This window comes from Mus caroli, unplaced genomic scaffold, assembly GCF_978045245.1.
Source record: "Mus caroli unplaced genomic scaffold, Mus_caroli_1 scaffold_8, whole genome shotgun sequence".
NCBI lineage: Eukaryota > Metazoa > Chordata > Mammalia > Rodentia > Muridae > Mus > Mus caroli.
In genome coordinates, this window is record NW_028227263.1 from 49,039,873 (window position 1) to 49,066,180 (window position 26,308).

The 26,308-nt window shown below is 43.4% G+C and overlaps 1 protein-coding gene across 1 annotated transcript; it reads right to left on the bottom strand.

Moving 5' to 3' along the window:
* Window positions 1-927: 927 nt before the first annotated feature.
* Window positions 928-22,529, bottom strand: Alg8 (ALG8 alpha-1,3-glucosyltransferase). The gene is made up of 13 exons (XM_021167031.3): window positions 22,409-22,529; window positions 20,352-20,430; window positions 15,613-15,806; window positions 13,819-13,928; window positions 13,434-13,501; window positions 10,720-10,846; window positions 10,381-10,484; window positions 9,533-9,653; window positions 6,397-6,536; window positions 4,607-4,746; window positions 2,619-2,716; window positions 2,122-2,194; window positions 928-1,555 (listed from the first exon to the last, which is right to left on the bottom strand). The coding sequence occupies exons 1-13, from the start codon at window positions 22,501-22,503 to the stop codon at window positions 1,324-1,326; spliced, it is 1,581 nt and encodes a 526-aa protein (XP_021022690.1). The 5' UTR covers window positions 22,504-22,529; the 3' UTR covers window positions 928-1,323.
* Window positions 22,530-26,308: the final 3,779 nt, after the last annotated feature.

Consider the following 26,308-nt stretch of genomic DNA (forward strand, 5'->3'; position numbering starts at 1 on the left):
ATAGGCAGAATGATCAGCACCCCAGGATGACAGACTCTGGGCTCTCTTAGCTCTGCAGTGAATGATGAGGGACTATAATGTATGGAAGCCGCTGTGTCAGCTAATGTGGGCTGAATTTGAATGTGTGGTATATAGCAGGAAAACTGAGGACTGAGATAAAAAGCATGTATGAAGTACTCTCGAGAACAGGAAGATGGGGCTGGAGAGATGGCTTAGTGGTTAAGAGCACTGACTGCTCTTCTAGAGGTCCTGAGTTCAATTCCCAGCAACCATGTGGTAGCTCACAACCATCTGTAATGGGATCTGATATCCTCTTCTGGTGTGTCTGAAAAGAACAACAGTGTACTCATATACATAACTAAATCTAAAAAGAAGAAGAAGAAGAAGGAGGAGGAGGAGGAGGAGGAGAAGAAGAGTAAGAGGAGGGAGAGATGGCTCACTGGCTAAGAACAATGGCTGCTCTTGCAGAAGTGTTTGGTTCCCCGCTTCCAGACCACGTGGCTTATACCACCTGTAACTCCAGTTCTAGAGGATCCAACACCCTCTTCTGTTGTTCAGACATCTTGTGGTGCACACATACATGATATAAAAATAAATCTTAAAAAAAAATAAAGGGAGACCTAAGACCACTTCAGAGTGTTCACAAGAGGAAAGGTCACATGGTCACATGAAAAGCACACCTCTAGTCTTATCCAAACAGCGAGGCTTGCTGTGAGAAGAAACTATTGTAGATCTTCTGACCGTGGTTTGGAATCCCCAGGTTTTGCTAAATCAGCACATTAACTATCCCCTGACTTGTTGAGTGAACCACTTTCCTGGAACAAGGTGTAAAGAACAGAGACAATACACTATCTTCCCATGTGTGTTCCAACAGGAAAGTAAATGTGAAAGCTGGTAAGGACCCAAAACACTTTGCTATTTGATGCATTAAATATAAAATGACATTTTATTTATATTTCCTTAGGTACAGAATCTAATTATGCATTACATCCTAACAATAGTCAGTACCAGCCACTGAAAATTATGCCACTTTTCACCCGCCCACCCTGGTTCACCTTCAGTGGACACAGCAGTCTTAACAATTGCAGACTATTTTTACAGAGGAAGGTGAGAGTTTTCTCAAATGTGTTTTGTTGCTTATATAGGGCAAGTGGCTCCTCACCATGGAAACAATCAGGTTGCTAGGCAGGGCAAGGCCAAGTGTGGAAGAATGGTCCTTCACCGACCTACTAAATAAATAGATCCTGCCACTGGCAACTTTCTTCAAGTTCTGATTAATACCCATGAAGTAACTGCTTGGCCTTCACCCAGACACTTCTTTATTCAATGTTTCTTTGTCTTGCTGACAAGGGAGCCAGTCAACACTGAAGCATACAGCCTGGTCCAGGCGTATGTGATGCCCACTGCACAGTACACCGAGGTCAGCAGCAAAGGGATGAAGGGGTACTTCAGCTTCCAGGAGGTAAACGGGAGTAGGAATTCACAGCAGACTTCCAGAGGCCCCAGGCCAAGGAGGTACACAGTTTCCATCCAATTAAAAAGAGGCTTTTCTTTTCTGAAGAAGAGAAGTCTGATTTTAGATGAGTTACACCCTAGTTAGCAAACATTCCCAGCTAGTACTTCCCACCTGCACTCCCACAACGTGACGGCCATTGCTGACATCAAAACACTGCGTTTAGAAGAGCCATTAGTGCCTTGCTCGCCATTACCTCAACAATTTAACCTGCCACATTGACCCATGCTGCCCAGATAAAATTAGTCTTGTACTCAGGACAGATGGGGCGGCACTGTGATCATACTGTAAGAGCATACATAGAATCAGGGATTCTAAAAACATGCTTTATTCTGGTAAAATACAAGTCCTATAAAATTCAGTACTTTACTAACTTTTGAATTATTCAATTCAGTGGCCTTATGTACAGTGCTCATGTGTACGTATTACTAACCACTTTCCAAACATGACCTCCCACAGCGTCCTCCTGCATACACACAAAACTTCACCATCTGAACCATTACTACAGTTCTAACCTAAAAATACATTTGAAATCCTCTTTGACCATTTAAGAGCAAACAGCTCACAAAAGGGAATAAATATAACCTTAAATGTACTTCTAAAATTACCTGAATAGTGTCTTCAGTGAGGAAATACTATAAACCGTGAACAGTAACATGAGTAAGATTTTAATGGGAAGTTCTGTTAAAAGACAGAAAGTACAGATGACAAAATAGCACACAGACATTGTTAATATTTCTCTTCCTTCCTTTTCTCTCTCTCTCTCCCTCTCTCTTCTTTTTGACAGGGTCTCTCTACATAACCCCAGCTGACCCAGAACTCACTAGGTTGAGCAGGCTGGCTTTGAACCCAGAGATCCACCTGCTTCTAACTCCTTAGTTCGAGGATTAAAGGTGTGTGCCATCATGCCTGGCTAACCATTTTTGAGGCATCTAAATATACTCAAAACTAGGGACAAACTGGAGGTATTATTTAAGAGAAAGAACAAAAGGTTCTTCTTCAAGAAGACTCGCAAATCTTTAAGTTAAAGTGCAGTGGTTTTCAGGCCTGATGGAAAGGACACGGTGAGGAAATGCACCTTGCTAAAGAGAAGCCGCTTGCTTACCTGGTGCAGTGAAGAGCAGGGGGAAGAGGGAATAGTGTCCTGTTGTCGCCAGAATCAGAAAAACTCTCGCATCTCCTGCTTTTTCCACAGACAACAGGCTAAAAATAAAAATTCTTACAATAATTCCTTAACACAGCTAAAATGTGATTGCAAAGAGCTCAAATAAACATGTCTATCATTAGGCCTGGCTAAAATAAACACTGATAACCCCTTTATAAAACGAATGCTGATAACTGATAATTTTCTTGTGAAATAAATACTGGTTTTGTTATAGGTCCAACTCAAATGAGAACTAGCTATGTCTGTTTTAAAGAAAGATCTGATTACTTCATGTGTACGTCTGTCCACATGTATGTCTGCGTTCCGTGTGCATGCATGTGTCTGTCTGTCCACATGTATGCCTGCGTTCCGTGTGCATGCATGTGTCTGTCTGTCCACATGTATGCCTGCGTTCCGTGTGCATGCATGTGTCTGTCTGTCCACATGTATGCCTGCGTTCCGTGTGCATGCATGTGTCTGTCTGTCCACATGTATGCCTGCGTTCCATGTGCATGCATGTGTCTGTCTGTCCACATGTATGCCTGCGTTCCATGTGCATGCATGATGCCCATGGAGGTCAGAACCTGAGTTACATCTGCCAAGTGGGTGATGGAACTGAGCTAGGTCCTCTGGAAGAGCAGACAGCGAGTGTGCTTATATACTTAGCCATTTCTCCAGGCCCTGGGTGTTGTTTTTAAAGTAATCAATAAAATGTTCCAAAGAGAAAAGGGGAATAAGACTGATATCCCACTCTCCCTTGGGAGGCGGGGAGGGAGAGACAGAGAGAGAGGCAGAGGGGTAGGGGTAGGCTGTGGGGAGGGAAACACCTTGCTTGCTATCGTCCTCAAATAAATGAATGTAGCACTGGGAGCTGCTTAGTGGAGACAGACGGGGACTATACTCAAGAATTCACTTCCAAACATAAAGCTAATCTTTTAGACAATTCCTGGACCTGCAGTAAGAGCTTAAATTAGAGTTCGCTCTCTTTGCAATCTGGAAATCCTATGGCTCCAAAGAAAACATTAAATGTTTTCTCATGACTTGAAAAGACCCCCAAAACCAGAAAAGGGCAGCATATGGTCTGCTTAAGTCCTGTCATCTGTTAGCTCTGTGACTTAGCATTTTTCTTTTTTCTTTTTTTAAGATTTATTTATCTGTTATATATATATAAGTACACTGTCACTCTCTTCAGACACCCTAGGAGAGGGCCCTGGATCCCATTACAGATGGTTGTGAGCCACCATGTGGTTGCTGGGAGTTGAACTCAGTACCTCAGGAAGAACAGCCAGTGCTCTTAACCACTGAGCCATCTCTCCAGTCCTGTGACTTCGATTTTAAGGCAGCGACTTGGTGTAAAGCTTAGGATGGCCTTGAAGTCATGATCCTTTTGTCTCAGCCGCCTCAGTACAGGCGATGCAGGCCTGGGGCTCCACCATAGGCTTAACTGTGTAACTTGGTAAATCACAAGCACTCTGGGCCCGGTTTCTGCAGATTCTAAGATGGGATTACACCAATTTATCCTAATTACCCCAAAGCATACAAACCAATATGACATGAAAGAAACAATCAAACAGTTCTGGAAAGTCTAAAGTGGACATACATGGAGCCATTTTGTCATACTTGATCCTTACTTGGACTAACAACATGGAACAGGGACCCGGAACTTTTATTTTCACTGATGTGTTGATGCCAAGGATGCCAGCCTTCCCCAGGGCATGCTCCCACATAATATCCAGACCTGCTACAGGGCTTACTCACCAAAAATATGGTAACAACACGTGGATTTTTTGCCCATCTCAGAATCCTGACAGGTCTAAATATCAAGCCAGTTTGCCCGCTGCCCTCATTGCCATGCCTTCGTGTCTCCCACACCACTGGCCATGTCTAGAACAGGCAGCCACTAGACAGCAAGACACTGAAACACGTCAACCCTCGAGCTGCTTGCTTACCTCATTGGGAGAATCGCAAGGAGTATGGCTTTCTCATGGACGTGCCACCCAAACATAAAGGAACTCAAGGCACAAAGAACCAGGCATCGGAGAAAGCCTCTGGGCCCTTGGGGTTTAAACCAAAGACAGAAAACAGAGGGCTAGAAACAACAGGCAAAGACAAAACTTCAGTGTCATTTAAGGTCAGTTTTGCAGAAGCAAGGCACAGGCAAACACAGGCTGTGTGGATTTTCTACTGCACTGGAATAATCTATCACTCTGTGTACAGTCCCCCAAAGCTAGCTTTAGAAAAGAAAATGCAAACCCATAGGAATATGTATTTACTTCATTAAAATGAACCTTATCCAAATTAATAAATGATGCTAAGTTCTGGGATATAAAATTTATCTGTATAATTAGCTAATACTCATTCAATTTACTAGGTCAATCTACAAAAATCCATAGGTGTTTTGGGGATAGCACATTAGATTTTTACCAGTTTTGTGAGTGCAGTATAATTTACAATACAGCCTTTGACTCTATATATACAGTTTACAAAGCTGAGGATGTATGGTGTGTTTTTTTGTTGTTGTTTTAAACATTTTGCTTCTTTCTCTCTGGTATTAGCTGAATGTTAAGCACAGTTGTGTGGGGGAAGGGCTTACACACACAAAGTGATCAGAGGAGGAAGTTGGGTATTGTGCGTTCTATCACTGAGTTATTCCTTTGAGAAGGAGTCTCTCACTGAACCTAGAGTCAGGCTGGTGTTCAGCAAGGCCCATCCTCCTGATCTCCACACTGCTGGGTTAAAGGCAAGCAGTCACGTGCATCTGTGCCCCACAATTTATCACGGTTGCTGAGGATCTGAGCTCAGATCCTCATGTCTGCACATCGTAGTCTCACTCACTGAACCACAGCCCCCGATTCAAGGCTGAGGCTTTAGGACTTCTGAAACCTCAGTTAAAACCTCTGAATAAGTAGACCAGCATAACCTCAGTGCCTGCAGACCAGTGCTGCCATGTAGCTAGGTGGGGCCAGGTGTCTTGCTAAGAGATTTTGATCACTTAGAAACCAAAATTTAAGCAAATATTTAATCATCCTTTGGGCTGAGTTGTTTATGTTGAATCCTACTGAAACTATCACAAAACGGAAGTCACCATGCACTGACAGGTGTGAAAGAGGCTTGACTCACAGTAGCTTTCACTCTTTTTTTCTTTTTCTTTTTCTTTTTTTTTTTTTTTTTTTTGAGACAAAAAAAAAAGTCTTACTATGTAGCCAGACTGGCCCCCAAAGAGCAATGTTCCTGCCTTCACCTCCTCTGAGCTTGGACTGCCGGCTCACGCCATCATGCCTGGCTTCATAACAGACTTCCATCTGATGAGCTAAGAGCTGCTGCTTCTCTTAATTCATTATTACCAAGACAAAAACCATCATGTTTTCTAGACACATTTTGATCATTTAGCCAAGGATGAGGAACACAAACCAAGCCTGGATGTTCTGCCACACGGATTTCCTTCTCCACAGCACGCTCCGTGCTTCCCACTAAGGCTGTTCTTACTCCTCATGCCAGGATGGACAGATGGCTTAAACAGCCACTGGCAAGCCTTTCTCACAGAGGCTTTTCTGGTAATCCTCCCTCACTGTGTTCAAAGGTTCTCTGAGAATTGCTAGGAAATGCTCCAGCCTGCAGGATTTCAGCTATGGAATTTATCCTGCAGTTGGAAAAGCTTGGAAGCTGAAATTCAGTCAGCACCAGGACAGGAAAAGCAGAGGAAGACTCAGCAAATGAGCACCACACGCCAAGTTCTTACCAATATGGCGATCAGTGTGCAGATGAGGGTTGCCAAAGGGGAAACTGAGGGAAGGACTGTGTGCTGGAACTGCTGAACCAAACCACTTGTCATCGAGGCCCTGGGGATCTGGCTAGGGTCAAGAAGCTTCAATTGCAAACCTAGAGAGTAAACAGACATTTTACTTTAATCAATAGGATTCCATAGCTCATGAGTCAGGTCCTTGAGCAATAGTCTTAAAAAGCTACAAAGTCTGCCAGCTGTTCACAGCTGGGTCTCATGGGCTTAAGTCCATGCTGTGTCGCCTCCAGCAGACACTTCTTTCTGGTTTTAGATGACAATCTAGTTATAGACCAGAACTGGAATTGGCTATTTGTGCTGTGTATAGGAACCTTGTGGGCAGGCAGCATGTGAGCAAGCCATCTTCTCTAGCACTTAAACAACACAAGCTATTTAAAGTACAGACCATGTCACACTACATCTTTGAACCTTTCATTTCCTGTAGCCTTCAGTTCATAATCCCACAGACAGCACAGTCTTCATTGATCTGTCACCTCTGGATCTCTCCAGCCTCATCTGTGCCAATGAGCCTTAGTCTCAGTGGACTGTGAGTCCCTCCAAAGCTGTGTCTCTGCTCATGAAACTCCCTTTGAATGACACATCCACTCTGCCAAACTAATTGAGTTATACACACAGAACCAAATGGAGAGGCAGAGCTGTGTTGTGAGGTCGCTGGTGCAGTTTATATGCTTGCTTTTTCTGCTATGCTATGTCCCTGAAATAGAGAACTGATGAGGTCATTGGGTTTTGTTTTGTTGTTTTTTGATTTTTTTTCTAGATAGGGTTTCTCTGTATAGCCCTGGCTGTCCTGGAACTCACTCCGTAGACCAGGCTGGCCTAGAACTCAGAAATCCTCCTGCCTCTGCCTCCCAAGTACTGGGATTAAAGGCATGTACCACCACCACCTGGCATGATGAGGTCATTCTATCCCCAAACACAGAAGTTCAATCAGTACTTGTCAGATGAACCCAGTCTGGAACAATGATGCAAGCCCCACCCAAAATGAACTCCAGAGTAAAACCAGGACAGTCAGACAGCCTGAGCACCTACACAGGCCTGTCTGTTGCCACGGAGTGCCAGCAATGTGGAGAAGATGGAGCCTTCTACTTACTCCTTTCCCCTTCAATTTTAGGTTCTTTTTATCCTCTTTTTGTTTTGAGACCCATCTCATATAGCTCAGGCTAGCTTTGAACTCCTGATCCTCTTGCCTTCACTCCTCAAGTGTTGGAATTACAGGTATTTACCCTCATACCCTGTTCTTGCCCCTCTTTTTGAGACAGGATGTCATGTAATCAACCCAGCCAACAATGACTCTGAACTTCTCATCTTCCTGCCTCTCCCTTCTGAGAGCTGGGGCTGCAGGTGTACCTACCACAGTGGTTTATACAATGCTGGCCGAGGAACTAGGATTTGCACTCCACCAGCTCAGTTGCTCCCTAGCCCCTGTTCTATCTTAAACCTCTTGGCCACTCCCCTGAGTTTCTGAACCTCCTCTAACTTTCCATGTAAGGGATCTTTGGGGAGGAGGTACCTTACAAGGTACGGTACAGCAGTTTCCCAACTCAGGCAGGGTAATCAGACCTTGTATTGCACACTAGACTGAGTGGCAACTGCTTTTTAAAATACAAATGTTGGAGTTTCTTTGTAAGAATGCCATTACACTGATGCTGGACTGATGTGTGAGGGATGAAACTATAATTTCTAAAAATAAGCAAGTAAACAAAGTATCAATTTCCTGTAAGTACATAACAGAAACTGTAAAAACGACACTGTAGTTAGCACCTAGTCCCATGTTCCCAGGGCTTGGTGTCCTTACTTTAGGTCCAAGTGCACAGAGGGAGTAACCTGCTCAAGGCCACGTGACCAACTGCTACCACATCTTTATCTGGGTCTGTGAGGCTCCAAAGTCTACTACTGATAAAATCTTATGTGTGTGCCTGGTTTCAAGCAGGTCAGAAGGGGGCATCAAATCTCTAGGAACTGGAGTTACAGGTGGTTGTGAGCTGCCATGTGGGAGCAGAGAGCCAAACCCAGTTCCTCTGTAAGAGCAGTAAGGACTCTTAACCGTTGAGCCAGTTCCCTGCAATTGTTCCAGACACTGCAATTACGTTCATACTGGGAAGGGAGTGCCCACATGTGGGGGTCAGATGCAGTTTGAGGGAGTCTTATCCTTCCACTACATGCATTCTGGAACCAAACTCAGGTTGTCAGTCTTAGCAGCAGACACCTTTACCTGCTGAGCTGTCTTCCTGGCTCAACCTGACATTCATATTTATTCTTGCTTTCATTCCCAACAACATGCTTTGCAGGAAAGCAAAGTCCAAGAATCCCCAAAGTACTGTGATGAAAGCAATGCTAGGCAATCAAATGACTTGGCAATGGGACCCAGCCAACAATTTATGTAGGGATAAAGATCAGGAGTCAACAAAGAAGCCCAAAGCTAAACCTGCTTTTGCACAGAACTGAAACTATTAGGGTTTGTTTGTTAGTTAGTTTTTTGTTTGTTTTTTTGAGACAGGGTCATTTTTCTTATTGGTCCAATGCCCAGAGTCACAATTCATACATTGTTTCCCCCTTCTTCAAATATTTAAGTTTAAAAGTAGGGTCAATTCTGATGAATAACATTTTACTTAAGGCAAAAACTATGTTTAAGACGTGTCTGGATGCGGCTGGGCTAGAGAGGTGGCTTGGAGGTTTAGTTCATCCAGAGAACCTGAGTTTGGCTCACAACCACCTGAAACTCCAGGTCTAGGGGGATCCAGCACCTCTACCCTTGCGGGTACCGAGACTCAAGTCCATACCCCTCCTTAATTAGAAATAGTTTTAAAAATGTGTCTAGGATTGAATTTACTCACCCAAGGAAAGCATCTATAACCCCAATGTCACAAGGAACGTTTTTAAGGGATGCAGCCCATTCCTGCACAAGACTTGGTCTCAAGCACTCCAGCTCTGCTCACCCTGAGCTGACGTGCAGGGCTGGAGACCAAATGATCCAGAACACACATCCACGCACAAAACACGGGCAGGTGTTTCCACTTCCTGGTGGGACTAGTCCTTTCAGTATTCATAGTCTAATTGAAAAAGCTGGGTACCATACCAATTACAGACAGTACTTTGTCCAAAGCATTGTACAAAGCCCAGAAGTTTGGAGCCCAGTAGGCATGGCAAAGGCCCCTCTTGAAAGGAAAGAGTCGGGAAAAGACTTGCGGCAGCTGGTTCTGTTGAAAAGGAGAAACGAAACTAATTAAATAGTCATCATTTTTTTCTCAAATTGTAACACAGAACAGTAAAAGTGCCTGCAGCGTTGTGCATAGAAAGTCTGGCAACGAGGGACCCCGTCTTTGTTTCTGTAAGTAACAAATGATCCCAAGCAACTCACAGGCCTCTTTTTTGCCTAACCTTGGCCAGAGAGAAGACACATAAATCAGTGAACACTCACTCACTCACTCACTCATGCTATTAGGAAGTACAACAGAATTTACACAGTGAGAGAGGGCACAGGATGTGGTTCATCTACACCTGCTAAAGTGTTGGGGGGCAGAGAAGACCACATAAGATGTGGTGTTCCCCTACTGTAATAAGAAGTAAAAATAACTTTGGGATGTGGACTAAGAGAGAGAAAAAACTATTTGGACATTTGTCCCAGGCACTTTACAGTGTTTGCTGTCTACAAAGGACTGATCTGGGAAGCTAGGGATGTTCGTAAGTTGGTGCATTTAAGAGGAATGCACAGAGAGCGTCAGTTCTCTCATGCAAGCACAGTTCCATGCTACTTGAACATGCACAGTGATGTGTGCAGAACACTCCACGGTATCTTGGTAGGAAAGGAGGCGTTTCACAGTTGCTTCCCATACTCCCTGCTTTATTGCTCCTTTTAAACAACAAAAGCATGACTGACATTAATTTTTAAGAAGTAAAAAGCAGAAATAAAATAAAATGTCTTACCAAGGCTAGGAAAGGGCCCAACGAAAGAGCAGAAACTAGGAACACGATCAGCCCCAGGGAAGTGACTCGGACAATGCTGAAACTGCTCCATCGGACACTGCCATCTACACAACAGGGAAGCCAGCATTACCAGGAGCATGAACAAGTACCCTCCAACAATACCTGGGGCCCAAAGCTACCATCCTCCTGCTGCAGTCTCCCTAGCACTAGGACTAGCGGCGTCTGCCACTGTGCCTGGGTGCACTCTGATCGTTGTGGATGATGGAGGGTTTTTAGATCAGGACCTGAGAGACGCCCGCTGTGCTTCCTAGCACTGTAAGCCTCACTGCTAAGACTTGCCTGGTTTACTTGCAGTGAAGCAGTAGGACCGCAGCAGATAGACACCATAGGCTGGTGCCACATAGAGGTAGATATGCTTGAGATGGAGAAGGACAGCAAAGAGCAACGCCCCTTCAATGTGCCTGTTCTAGGAGAGAGAAAGGGGAACGCATCACTTTAAATTCACGGCAGGTGAAATGCAATGTGTTATCCCAAAGTGGATCCTAGAACAGAAGGAAGACATTAGTAGAAAAGCTGGCCGGGCGTGGTGGCCCATGCCTTTAATCCCAGCACTCGGGAGGCAGAGGTAGGCGGATTTCTGAGTTCGAGGCCAGCCTGGTCTACACTGTGAGTTCCAGGACAGCCAAGGCTACACAGAGAAACCCTGCCTCGAAAAACCAAAAAAAAGGGCCGGGCGTGGTGGCGCACGCCTTTAATCCCAGCACTTGGGAGGCAGAGGCAGGCGGATTTCTGAGTTCGAGGCCAGCCTGGTCTACAAAGTGAGTTCCAGGACAGCCACGACTACACAGAGAAACCCTGTCTCGAAAAACCAAAAAAAAAAAAAAAAAAAAACCCGAAAATCTGATGAAATTCAAATACCCCAATGCTAGTTTTTTTAGCCTTGGTGAATAGTTGTTTAAGAAGGTAGCACTGGGGAGAAACAGGCGAGAACTCACAACTATTCAAGTAACATTTCTGTGCAGCTAAAATTATTATCAAAAAGAAAAAAACAAGATAAAACACACCTACTTTAAAAGTAGAAACCTTAAAACAACATAAAACAACAAAAAACCCCGGTGTTTTGCTATGTTATTCAGGTTGGTCTCAAATTCCTGAGTTGAAATAATTTTTCTGTCAGAGTTTCCTGAGTGCTAAGACTACCATGTTTTGTTTTACCACATCCAGCTAAAATTTTAACTATTAAAACTTTTTAAAACATTGCTATTAGTGGTTTGCTTGAATGTTTGTGCAAATGTGTGCAAAGACTGCAGAAGCCAGAGGAGGTGCATCCGATCCTCTGGAACTGAAGTCACAGACGGTTGTGAGTTGCCATGTAGGTGCTGGGAATTGAAACAGGTCCTCGGAGAGAGCAACCAGCGCTGTTAACTGCTGAGACCTCTCTCCAGCCCAGGAACCACACTTTAAGCCCTATAACTAAGCCTTAGGGGATCCTCTGTAAAAACAGAATGCAACGTGGCACCAGGAGCTTCTGTAAGGAATTCAGTCTGCCTACTGAAGCAAAGCACCGGTGGGAACTGGTGCTCGGCACAGCCTGAGCTGAGGTGCAGGGCTGAAACCAAGCAATCCAAACACAGACCACAGGCAGGGTTCCCACTCCCTCGTGGGACTAAGTCCATTCAGTGTTCACAGTCTAAGTGAAAAGGCCGCATGTCATACCAAACCAGACACAGCTCTGTCCATATCGTTTTATTGGAAAAGAATCCTGTGTATCACTGTTGTATATTTTCTCTATTTCTGAGAGATTTAAATTTTTTATAATAACGTATAGGAAATTCCAAGTAGGGGCTGGAGAGATGGGTCAGTAGCTAAGAGCGTTTTCTGCTGTCGTAAAGGACCAGGCTTCAGCACCCACATGATGGCTCACCATTGCCTGTAACTCTAGTTCCAGGGGATCTGATGGCCTCTGATGTCTGTGGGCACCTGTACACACCTGGTGCACATAAACGCATAGGAACAACACAGATACACAAAATAATAAATAAATCATTACTTCATCAGATCCATACTGGCATCCAGCCTGGTGCTAAGATATAGGTTATGTCATCAGTAACCACAAACTGTATCTGAAGGAGCTGAGACAATATAGTTAACCTGGCCAGAGAGGCGTAGAATCAGAGGGTGAGTGAGACTCTATAATACTGTATTGTGTGCACGCTTGTGCTGGAGATTGGCTCCAGGCCTTGGTGCATTCTAGGCCAGCACTCCATACTCAGCCTATTCAAAAATAATATAAAAATTTTAAAAACAAAACAAAACTCCAGTGGTTAGAGCACTTGAGTAGTGTGTGTGAAACCCTGAGTTCTATCTACAGGATGGCCTTAAGCTCTTGCCCAGACTGGCCCTGAAGTCTTAGGTCCAAAGGACCTACCTACCTCAGTCTTCTAAGCAGCTTGGACTGCAGGGCATACCGCCATGTCAGGCTAAGGGGACTAAATATGGTTCTTAATCTACAGAAGTAAAGGTATAGCAAAACCCCAGACAGACCCTAATAAAAGCAGTCTGAATTCCACCTACTTCATAGAGACTGGAAAAGAACCAAATATGGCCATGGTCAGCCTTAGATAGAAACACGGATCTTTCCATTTCAAGTTCTGTACTCCTATCACACTATGCTAACTAACCCACAAGCTCCTCAGAGAAAAGCCACCACCACTTACACAGCAAACGCTACTGGAGACTCCACCTGGCACAGCCAGTGTAGCCAAACAGAACTGCCTATCAACTAATCCACACCTACCACATTGTAATAAGATTTAGGATATAGTTTATATCCTGTTATATATTTTATATTTAATATAATAAAATATTTTATATATAGGATATAATTTTCTAATCTTAAAGAGAAAATATCATCCAGAGAGCAGGTAGAGTTTGTGGAAGTACCAATAAAAATGTCTGTGGTGAAATTCTGAACAGTGGGTCAAATAAATTATCTATCATCACTACAATACTATGTTTATAGAGGGAACCTAGTTAGGTTTCTCGGTGCTTACCTGAAATAGACGTGCAATGGACAACAGCAGTAATCCAGACAGAAAGCCATTGTACTGGAAATGAATATCTGGGGAATGTCAAGGAAGATGACCCTCGATTCATAATAAAGTGAGCTATGAATGAGTATAGACCTTATGGATGCTTTCTTAAGGAGTAAACTAAAAATAATAGTTTAGCTGGTTCTCAAAATTCTATACTCAGGGACAAAGTATTTTAATAACTAGAATCCAATAAACTTGGAGAGAGCACAGTTTGGCGAGTAAAGTAACCCAGACCAAGGTCCCTTTCAAAAGCAGCTTACATTTAATAATTATTACTACACAAAGAATTAACCTGTTAGTACACACCAGGATAAGAGAATAGCATATAGAATACCAAGGATACGGTCTACAATTAACAACCCAAAGTTCCACAGCAGGAGCACGGACAGAATAAACTTCGGTTTCTCTGTGAGGTCTTTGCCTGTTCTTTTTCCATCAATGCATTTACAGCACCTACAAGGATACACCAGGAGAGAAACAAGTAACTTTATGCTTCATCACAACACCACAATACTTCTGCACAGAGCCATTTCTGACAAACTGTCCGTGTTGTCCACGGTTGCTCTCAGGCTAATACCACATCTTTTTCCTTGGGTATGCAGATCAGAAACAAGTGTTCGTTTAATAAAACTAAATAAATCATCTATGACCTCCACGAAAGGATTTTAAAAACAAGAGGGTACACACTAGTTCAGTACTTAAGAGTGCAAAGTGTGAGCCAAGGGTATAGCTCAGTTGGCAGAGTGGTGGCCTAGCTCACAGCGGCTCCTGCACCAACTGAGCACAGTACTCCATGCCTACAGTCTAGCTCTGACAGACAGGGGTAGGGGACTGGAAGTTCAAAGTTATCATCAATTACGTGGCAAGTTTCAAGCCAACCGGAGCTACACTAAGACCTTGTCTTAAAAAAATGAAGGAAGAAAAGGGGAGGAGTTTAAAATGCAACGTCTAACTCTGGCAGATTGGTACATGCTAAGTGTGAGCAAAGATTCTGGCTAGGCTCAATGTGTATGCATGATCCATCCATACACACGCAGAGTTAAACATGCAGAGTCCAGACCAGTCTTGGGCTACACAGTGAGACCCTGCTTCAAAAGTAAACAGCACTGCAAAGCTGTAGTTCCTCACTACCTGGACGCTGATGACTAGTAGGAGGCAGAGGCAGATGGATCGCTGGGGACTGTCATCCATTTTATTCTTTGAGATAAGTTTTTTTTTTTTTTTTTTTTTTTTTGGTTTTTCGAGACAGGGTTTCTCTGTGTAGCCCTGGCTGTCCTGGAACTCACTTTGTAGACCAGGCTGGCCTCGAACTCAGAAATCCACCTGCCTTTGCCTCCCGAGTGCTGGGATTAAAGGCGTGTGCCACCACGCCCGGCTTTGAGATAGGGTTTCTCCCTGGCCTGAAACTTGCCAACTGGAAGGCTGGTCACAAGCACCAAGGATCTATGTGTATCCTCTTCTGTAATGGGATCACAAGTGTATGCCATCATGCCTGTCTATTTCACAAGGTTCTTTGCTCATTTGTATATCTGTGGACCATGTGCACAGCTGGTTCCTGCAGGTCAGAAGAGGGCACTGGAGCCCTTGGGTCTGAAGTCATAGACAATTGTGAGCTGCCAAGAGGGTGCTGGAATAAAACCTGTGTTCTCTGTAAGAACAGCAAATGTTCTGAACTGTTGAGCCATCTCTTCAGCACAGGGTAAGATAATCTGGGTTTACTGGAATGAAATTCCTTAAGAGCAGACTTTGGTGGCGCACAATGCATATATGTACATAAATATATACAGATCATGTTCCACAAAATAAGGCACAACACAAAAGCCTCTGGGAGTGGACAAAAGGAAAGGAAGGCATGTGGAGTTTTCTGTGTGAGAGAATTGGTCCTGGGATTCTATTTGGATTAGTGCCTTCATAACACTCACAGTGTCTTCTCATACCACAACCTCAAAACCCATCCCCATTTCTCCACAAAACCTCTCGAGAATGATCCAGTCATTACTTCCAGGCATTTAAAGCTCATTGGGTTTTTGCTGCTTCAGGATTTGCTGCTGTATAGATCAGGTGTAACACATTTTCTAAATACCTTCCACACAAACAAATGTCCATAGAGCATACATAAATAACATTTGCCACTTACTCATGGACAGCATACACAAAGAGTGCATCTGTCAAGATGACAGAAAACCTCTGGAAAAGCAATGTCCTTGAGCTGTAATAGTTCAGGTTATGAATATTGAGCATCTCTTGATCAAAGTATTTAGCAATATGTGATAAGGCGTACTCAAACCATGCAAAAAAGGGGGGGTAATCCAAGGTCCACTCTGAAGTTGCCTGTGATTAAAAAGAAAAAAAAAATCAAAATTAAAATACCCCCTAAGTAACTAAACAAGGTTTATTTAAAATAACCTTTTATTTAAAATAACCTTCCACTCTCTGATCTTTAGAAAAGCACAGCAATATGACACTGCACTTAAAATGCCCGATACACAACAAATCCTATGTTAGGAAAATGAAAACACATGGACACGATGCACACACCTATAATCCCAGCACTGAGGAGGTTGAGGCAGGAGGATGATAGGTCTTGGACCAGCCTGAGATTCCTTGACCTTGTATCACAGGCTAGCCACTAATTATAATCTTCTTTCTCTGCACTTATTACTTTTTAAAAAAGCCCATTAAATGTAAATTATTTTTTAATGTATATGAGTCTCTTTCCTGCCTGAACATAGAAACACCATGATGTGCCTGGCGTCCCTGAAGGTCTGAAGAGGGTGTTGGATTCCGCTGGGACTGGAGTTTCAGATGGCTGTGAACTACCATGCAGGGGCTGAGAATTGAACCCTGGACCTCTGTAAGAACAAGTGTTCTTAACCAGAGCCAATTCTCCAGCTCCTTGTTACTCTTTTCACTGAAAATTTCTTTCTCTTCAAGTCCAGTACAGGCTCACTGGATACTAACTGGTTCTTCACAAGGACTATGGTCCAAGGCGTCTCTGTGACTAAAAGATGTAAGGCAAGGCTCACTCTCTGCTCACTTACATTCACTTTTAAGTTCTTTCTAAAGTCCTGGGGCTGGATTTAGGCAAGCATCACAGCACTCAGCCTCATGCCCAGTCTACCCTCTGCTTATAGGAATTGATGGCAGACAACTGCTAGGTCCGTTCACACCCCTGCGGGTGTAAAACACAGAAGGGTTAGATGGCTCCACATAAGTCCAGAGACTCTGTCTCTAAGCAATCCATTCACTGACTTCTACACATATAGAACATCCCCTCTAATTCAAAGTCTCCATTGTAGGATGTAAGCAAAATGACCCACTGAACTGAGGAAAGAAAAAGTACAAATTCTATTTTTCAATCCTATTCTTTAAAAATTACTATTTTAACAGTATATTAACAGAGTAGCAGCTTTGTAACTAACAAGGACATGTTCAACAGAACATATTCAGAAATGAACAATAAAAAAGTTTAGAAAAGTACACACAATTCTAAAAACTCTACTGTCAATTCAGACTTTACATTTAAAACTTCTAGCTATAATTTAAAATATCAGGACTCAACCTCCCCCGGAGAGCTACTTATTTCTTTATTGGAAGTTAAAGACTTTCTGACTTTACTCTACTGACACATTTACGTACTTTAAAAGTAGTGAGCAGGAAACATTTAAAGACATGGGCAGCTGCTGCTAAGAGATGACCATTTTCCCAGAACAAAGTGTCCTACAGTTGCTTTTTCCAGCCCCATGCCACACTACCCAGAGCCTCTCTGTACAATCCCTATTCCACAGAAACCCCCACACTGGGCATAGAGGATCTCTGCCCCACAAGAGTTTTTATCTGCGGCCATCTTTTTACCTAGAAAACTTGTATTAGCTGGCATTCCCTGCCAGTCACTCCACTGAGTGCTGGAGATGAGACTCAAATGTGGACCAAATCCTGGTTTTGAAATACCAAAATAACCAATGTGTCCCTATGAAGATTCAAAACAATTCTTTTCACTCAATAGATATTACGTATCTTTGGTGCCTTTCCCAACTAGTTGACCCTTCCAGGTCAGTGAAAAAAGGTGAAGTCCCAACTATGGAGAACTCTATAGACAATCCACTTCTCACGTTTCTCCCAGCCTGGCATGAAGACAATGCTTGTCGACTCCACCCCATCTGGGCTTAAGTCCTGCTGAGCCCCCCTGCCACTCCACTGCAGTTTGGTTTGCTAACTTTCCTTCCTGGTTCAAAAGAACAAGGAGGCATCAGCACGCCTTCTCTGTACAGTAAGCAGACACAGGGGACTGCCTGGCACTGGGAGAGTGGTTCTCAGGCATGGGGAGTGGTGAAAGCTGTAGGAGGAACTGAAAGAACACGAGAGAACAAGAGAACGGAAAGGGAAAAGGACCACAGCAGAGCCCTGGAGCACCAGATCTTTAAGGGGCTTGGAAATAAAGTGAGCAAGGACCAGCCAGGGAAAAGGAGGGAACAGCAAAGCAGAGCACTGCTAATACGCAGTGCACAGTAGTAAGCGTTAAGCATCGCACCAGTGCTTCCCGCTCCTTCATCTCACTTAGCATTAACCTTGCACCCATCACTCAGCACGGGCACTAAGTAGAAGCTGTTAAGCCTGGACATCCTGAAACCACAGCCCTGGATACCAGCCTACACAGTACTTTTCCTAGTTGGTATCCACAGAGACACACTGTGATACCTCAAGCTCAAACAATCATTTAAAGTTCCCCGGCATGTCTATGAAGTATTTACAGTACTATTATGTAAAAATAAATTCAGCCCCTTAGGACAACTGTTTTTAGGTTTTTTTTCACTTCGCTGACTTGAGAAAACAAGGCTGGATAAGGATGCAGCTCAGTTAACAGAGCTTATCGAGCATGCCGAAAGTCCTGGGATCCCCAGATCCTCAGCTACACAATGGATTCAAGGCCAGCCTGGGCTACATGAAACCATCTTAAAAAACAAAAAGAAGAGGCTGGAGCGAGCTCAGTGGTTAGGAGCACACGCTGTCCCTGTAGACAGTCTGAGTTCAGTTCCTACCACTCAGTGGAACAGCTCACACCTGAGCACAGCTTCAGCTCCTGCAGATCCCAGGCCGTCTTCTGCTCTCTGTAGATGCTTACTCACATGCATGACTGAAAATGAAAATCTTAAAAGCAGCCCACAGCACTCAGACTACCCCCCTGTTTTAGCTGTGTCCTTGCAGGTATTGCCTATCCATGCTATGCGTGTGGAGACCAGATGTTGACGTTTTGTGTCTTCCTTAGCCTCTCTCCACCCTAGTTTTGAGACAGGATCCCTCACTAAACCTGGAGTGCACCAATTTGGTTAGACTGGCTAGCCCGAGAACTTTAGATTTGCCCGTCTCTGCCTTCCCAGAAGTGGAATTACAGACCCTCAACACTACACCTAGCCTCTCTTAGGTGGGTGCTGACCACCTAGACTCAGGTCCTCAGGACTATGTAACAAGCACTTTATCAACCGAATCATACCCTCAGCCCCGGAAAAATGTTTTCCTGAAATCAGAATAAGCTTTAAATTTCCTTTAGTGGCCAAGGCTCAGCAGTTATGAACACTTGCTACTACCACTGTAGAGAAGGTGGTTTCAGTTCCCAGGATCTACATGGTAGCTCACAATCCTCTGTAACTACAGCTCCAAGAGATACAGCACCCTCCTCTGACCACTGCAGGCATCACACATCCACCTGTTGCACAGTATACACAGAGGCAAAACACTCACACATATGAATAATATTCTAAAGAAATTCTTTTTTTTTTTTTTTTTTTTTTGGTTTTTCCAGACAGGGTTTCTCTGTGTAGCCTTGGCTGTCTTGGAACTCACTTTGTCGAAATCTGCCTGCCTCTGCCTCCCAAGTGCTGGGATTAAAAGCATGTGCCACCACATCCGGCTTAAAGAAATTCTTTTATCGGGACTGGAGAGATAGCCCTTAAGAACTTGCTACTCTACCAGAGGGCACCAGCTCAGTTCCTAGCACCCACATCAGGGGGCCAACAACTGCCTGCAACTCCAGCTCCAGGAAGGAACTGAAGCACCAGGTCTCTGCAGTCACCTGAACTCATGCACACACACTCCTCCACAGATAGCACACAGTTAAAAATGTATCTTGTTAAGAAATCTTTTACACACACACACATACACACACACACACACACACACACACGCTACAGCACACATGTGGAGGTAAGAGAAGTTTCCTTTTTTTTTTTTAAAGATTTATTTATTATTATATGTAAGTATACTGTAGCTGTCTTCAGACACCAGAAGAGGGCATCAGATCTCATTACGGATGGTTGTGAGCCACCATGTAGTTGCTGGGATTTGAACTCAGGACCTTCGGAAGAGCAGTCAGTGCTCTTAACTGCTAAGCCATCTCTCCAGCCCCAAAAAGTTTTCTTTTCTTTTCTTTTTTTTTTTTTTTTAAACTCATAGTGTGTGTGTCCATACCATGTCATGCATGTGGAAGTTAGAGGACAAACTGCAGAGTGGCTCTTTCCTTCCACCATGAGGCAGGCTGTTAGACTTGGCTACAGGGCCATCTTCCTGGCCTACAGTGGCCCACTTATATGTCAGTTAACAGAGATCCACTTAGGGCTTTGTGCACAGCAGGCAGGTGCTCTACATTGGGCCACACTCCCAATCCTGAAAATCTCATTAAACAGTGATAATCTAAGGATGACTCTATACGGCATTTCTTTTGTTGGTGTTTCATTTCTGAGATAGTGTCTGGCTATACAGTTCAGGCTGGCCTCGAACCTTGATCTCCCTCCCCACCTCAACATCTCCAGTGCTGGGATTCTAGGCCTGTGCCAGCTTGCTGGTTTATGTATAATCTTAAAAGGAAGAGGTGAAACTTACCTCATAATACCACTGAGATATTGGGAGGCTGTGAGTGATTGCAAGCCAATTTCGGTGTACTTCAAAATCCGTGGAATGGCTACACAAGGCAATCAATTAAAGGAACAAAATTAGATTTTGAAAGGGCTGAATCTCATCATATCCTATAAAACCACACGGACGGCATGCACACATGTACAAGTGCTAAAACATCCCACTTCTTAGATGTCAGAGGGTCAGTCCTCCCTCTGAAGTTGTTGGAGGATCTAGGTGTTTGTTTGTGAATGAGTCTCAGAGATATCCAAGGGCTAAAAAAAGCTTCAAACAGGTTCCCAGGCAACCGCACGAAAGGGCCTTTCTCTTTCTCACAAAAAAATTCTAACAAAATTCATAATCTAGAAAACACTTTACAAAAGAGGCGCTTTACTTTTTTTGTTTTGTTTTTTCGAGACAGGGTTTCTCTGTGTAGCCCTGGCTGTCCTGGAACTCACTCTGTAGACCAGGCTGGCCTCAAACTCAGAAATTCGCCTGCCTCTGCCTCCCAAGTGCTGGGATTAAAGGCGTGAGCTACCACGCCCGGCTGGCGCTTTACATTTTAAAAATTACATTTAAATTCTTTTGTGTGTAGGTACATTTGTGGAAGTCAGAGGACAATGTATGGGGAGCTGGTTACCTCCTTCCACTATGTATGTCCTGGGATGAAACTCAGGTTGTCAAACTGGCCAGTAGGGGCCCTTTCCCCACTGAGTATCTCATGAGAGCAAGGATTGTTTGTTTTGAGATAGAGTGTTGTATGTAGCCCTGACTGGTATTGAACCTGCTTCATAAACCAGGCTGGTCTTGCATTTATATCAGTCTTCTTGCCTCTGCTTTCAGAGTGCTGATACTACAGATATGAGCAATCATATCCAGCTTCTTTGTTTCATTGAGACCTTACTCTAACAAGGGTTGCATACTCTGCCTTGGAAACTCTTGAATTAGCATCAATAATATATAGGTGGTTTTGTGCAACCTCCACCAACCCTGGTAGACAAAATCTGGACACACAATCAAGGCTAGCCTAACATTCTTTTCTGTTTTTTACATTGATTTATTTTGTGCAGAGAGGAGAAGCAAGTTGCCGCCTATGTGTCAAGAGGGCAGCTTGAGACTTTGTTCTCTCTCTCACAATGTAGGTCCTGGGTATCAAACTCAGGCCATTAGGCTTGCCCACAAGTGCCTTTATTTACCCTGGCTTTCTTGAGTTTTTGACCTCCACATCTCAAGTGCTGGAAATTAAGCGTTTACCCAGCTTATCAGTTAAAGGCTCCTGTTTATTAAATCGATTATCATGCTACCACCTACTTTCTAAGACTGTGGGATGCTATTCATTTAACGATACCCTCTATCATACTGTACACTTTTTTTTTTTTTTACACAAATCTACATACGTTTTCCCACAACCCTGTGTGATCTGGCCACTGCATATGTTAACCATCTTCCACTACAATGACAACTTTCTGTACCTAGAATCCTGGGTCCTTTCCTAATATGGGCTTTGTGCGCTCACACTTTCCTATGCCTTAACAGTTTTTCACTTGGCTATTCTTTTTCATGTTGAGGATTTGAACTCAAACATCACCTCCTACAAGAAGAGTAAAAGCCCTGCTAGGCAGTTACCAGTTCCTTTATAAACCCTGTCACAGTATTAAAGTTTGCTGTTCTCAACTCCACGGAAGACCAGGTCCTGAGGCGTTCTTTAGATTTAGAACAGGACTTGTCTTTGAAGTAGCAGGTCTTACAGGATGAAAGACTCGTGAAGGTAGGTGTCATTATCTTGCAAATGGAGGAGGAGGGCCCTGAAGCTTATAAACCTAAAAGCGACTTGCTCAAAATTAGGCAGCGTAAGGACTCTTCCGGGCCAGGCATGGTTATATTCTGGATCTCAGGGAAAGCACCAAAACCCGCGGTAGAAGGCTTAGCAAAGCGGAGAGAACACATGGCCTTTCTTCCTCATACGCAAAACGTCCATGCAAGTCTCGCCCACCCCACCGACCGCGGGGCCTTCCCGCTCAGTCCCCGACTCTGCAAGTCCTTACTAGGTGGGGATGAGAAGGCACTTAAGGAGAGTCACCCCAAGAGCCAAAGCAGAGAACCAATGGCCACCACCGGTTGCAGAGCCGGACGCCGCCATTCCTGGAGTCCCGTCACTTCCGAGACGCTGCGCATGCGGATAAGGCCTTTAGAGGCGGTGCCTGCCAGCTTTGCGCATGCGTCAGTGCTCGGGGCCGCTGCCTGCAAAGGGCGCCAGCATTTAAACCTCCCGCCCTGTCGCCGTCGCCTCTCGAGCGGAGAGGACTTGGCTGTGCCTGCGCTTACCCCTGTGGCGGCCTTCTGTTCATTCATTCATTTAACGTTGTTGTTAATACGTCCATTCAGATAGTAGCTGGTCGCCTGCTTTGGGTCTTGATTTTTGGTTGTTGTGGGAAACCTTCTTGAGAAAACCCCACACAGATGTTTGAAGCAGTAGTAAAGGAGACAGTTGTTTTCCGTTAGTTACACAGATGGAAGTTCTTGAGAATAAGGACACCAAGGCCCTTTGGAAACGGGAGTTAAATCCAGGTAGAGAAAGGTTTGAACAAGAGACAGAGCTGAAACCGTTCTGATTCCAGGGTCGCTGAGCAGCAGTCTCTCTGTGCAGCGCTTGTCCCTTGCGAAAGGAGGCTAAAGTTAGCATTTCTCGCATTTTTGTTGTGGTGATAGTACATTCACAATGTAGCCCTGACTGACCTCGATCTCACAAAAATCTTCTTGCCTCTTCCACTGGGGTGCTGGGACCAAAGGCTAAAAGCGTGCATCACCACGCCTGGTTACTTCTCATTGAATTGCAAATAATCTAGGCAGCTTGTTAAACCTGACATCCTGATTCAGTGGGTAAATCGTGCTGCTGGTTCCCAAGGGCTTAGGCGCCTGCAGTGAAAGTGCTCTTGTCTCTTTTGTCTTGGTCAGAATAAACCCTGGTCTGTCTGTCTATCTGTCCTTCCTTCCCTCCCTCCCTCCTCCTCATTCATAAGGATAAAAAAATGTTTTACCTCAAATTACTAAAATTAAGAGAATGAATTCAAGTTGCTTGAGATGGTACCAGGAAAGAATATGTGCCCAGTCAGTAATGGATTAGAGAAATTAAATGCCTTACTGAAAGATGTACAGCAAGGTATTAATCTGAATTTATGCTTCATTCATAGCGTCATATACCACCTATAGGGCAGAAGATACCATAGAAAACATTGACGTAACAGTTTAAAAAAATGCAAAAAGCAAACAGCTCCTAACCCAAAACATCCAGGAAATCAGGACACAATGAGAAGACCAAACCTAAGGATAATGAGTATAGAAGAGAGTGAAGATTCCCAACTTAAAGGGCCAGGAGATGCCCATATGAACTCTCAATTCTTAACATCTATGCGCCAAATGCAAGGGTACCCACATTCATAAAAGAAAACTAAAGCTCAAAGCACACATCGCACCCAACACAATAATAGTGGGAGACTTCAACACCCCACTCTCAGCAATGGACAGATCCTGGAAACAGAAACTAAACAGAGAGAGACACAGTGAAACTAACACAGTTATGAGCCAGATGGATGCAATAGATATCTATAGAACATTTCATCCTAAAGCAAAGGAGTATACATTCTTCTCAGCACCTCATAGTGCCTTTTCCAAACTGACCATATAATCAGTCACAAAACAGGTCTCAACAGATACAAGAAGACTGAAATAATCCCATGCACCCTATCAGATCACGATGGAGTAAGGCTCATCTTCAATAGCAACAAAAACACCAGAAAGCCCACATACACATAGAAGCTGAACAACTACCTACTCAATGAGTACTTGTTCAAGGAAGAAATAAAGAAAGAAATTAAAGACTTTAGAATTTAATGAAAATGAAGACACATCCTACCAAAACTTATGGGACACAATGAAAGCAGTGGTAAGGGGAAAACTCATAGCTCTGAGTGTCTCCAAAAAGAAACTGGAGAGAGCATACACTAGCAGTTTGACAGCACACCTGAAAGCTCTAGAACAAAAGGAAGCAAATACATCCAAGAGAAGTAGATGGCAGGAAATAATCAAACTCAGGGCTGAAACCAACCAAGTGGAAACAAAAAGAACTATACAGAGAATCAACAAAACCAGGAGCTGGTTCTTTGAGAAGATCAACAAGATAGATAAACCCTTAGCCAGACTAACCAGAGGGCACAGAGACAGTATCCAAATTAATAAAATCAGAAATGAAAAGGGAGATATAACAACGAACTATATCTTAAAATAATTATTCTGTGTGTTGAATATTTACAGTTGAAAATATTAAAATGTTCAACAAACATCATGGAAATATTATTTCTTATTGTGCTTGAAATTAGCATTTTCTTAATATTTAACTTCAAAGAGTGTTTGCTATTTTTAAATTTTTAAAATAAACTTACTGATAAATAATTTCTCTCCTAGAAAAACTGACAATCTTTTAAAAGTAAACTTATAGTTAGACAATGTACACAGATAATATAATGCGTTTTAAATACTCTGTCACTATGTCAGGTGGTATCATATAAGGGCTTTTGAATATATATATATATATATTTTTTTTTTTTCTGAGACAGGGTATCTCTGTATATCCCTGGCTGTCCTGGAACTCACACTGTAGACCAGGCTGTCCTCGAACTCAGAAATCTGCCTGCCTCTGCCTCCCAAGTGCTGGAATTAAAGGCATGTGCCACCACCGCCCGGCTGAATATATTTCTTAATGATTCATTTTTAAAAATATTTTATGTTCTTTCCCTATGCTTAATTCCCAAATGATATTTTGTATGTTTTGAAACAATTTAATATTCAATATTAGATATAGGATCCTCAGTTATGGATAGTATTAAATATTCATTAATGATATTTTTAGGGTATGAAAGGATATGAATATAAAAGTTGAACAAATTTTTTATGTATAATTTGATTCTCATAATATTCAATATTCCTAATATGTTTGATATATAAAATGTATTTAAATAATAAAAAATTAAGAAAAATGATGACATTTATGATTCATGAGACTAGTCCAGTAAAAATTTCCCATTTTTAGACCTGTAGCTTAATGGCTGGTGTGGTGGAGCACATCTATAACCCCAGGACTGGGGATGTGTGCAGTGGAGCACCCTGTCGTCCCAGCAACTTGGAAGGTTTATGGTGATGCTCACTTGTCAGTCCAGCACTAGGGAGGTGTATGGTGGAGCACACCTGTAACCCCAGCCCTCAGGAGGTGAAGTAAGAAGGATTGAGATTTTAAGGTCATTGTTGACTAGTGACTTCAAAGTCAAGTGGGCTGTGTGAGGCTCTGTTTCAACAATCAAACAAAATCTATAACTTGGTCACATCTGTAAAATCTTTTTGCCATGTAATGGATCAATTATGGATATTAGGAGATTTAAGACATGGGTATCTTCTTGGCAGGTAAAATTCTACTGACATGGTATCCCACTGTGAAGCCATCACTCCACTAGAGCCCTGTGGTATCCAGAGATCTACTTCTAGCTGTTGTGTTAGTTTCTTGCACAGAGGGCAGATCTTGCTCTAGAACTCTTAAGTCTGCAACTTTCCTTCCATAGCACTCCATAGCACTGAGATGTTATACAGTATCCTTTTGGCCCACAGCTCTGGGTCATGCGCCTGAGGGTCATGGAGGGGTTTTTTTGTTTGTTTGTTTGTTTGTTTGTTTGTTTTGTTTTGTTTTTGTACTTTCTCTGAGTCTCCAACCTGACAGCCTCCCAAGTCATTAGATGAATGGAACAAACCCATTTGTAGTCTACTCTGTGCAGTCTTCAGAAACCACTAAACACTGTTCCCATGGTAGCAGTGCTAATGCACAACCTGTCCTTCACCTTAGAAGGATGCTCTGCACATTCTAGACTACTGAACGCCTAGAAACCTCTGTCGTATGGCAA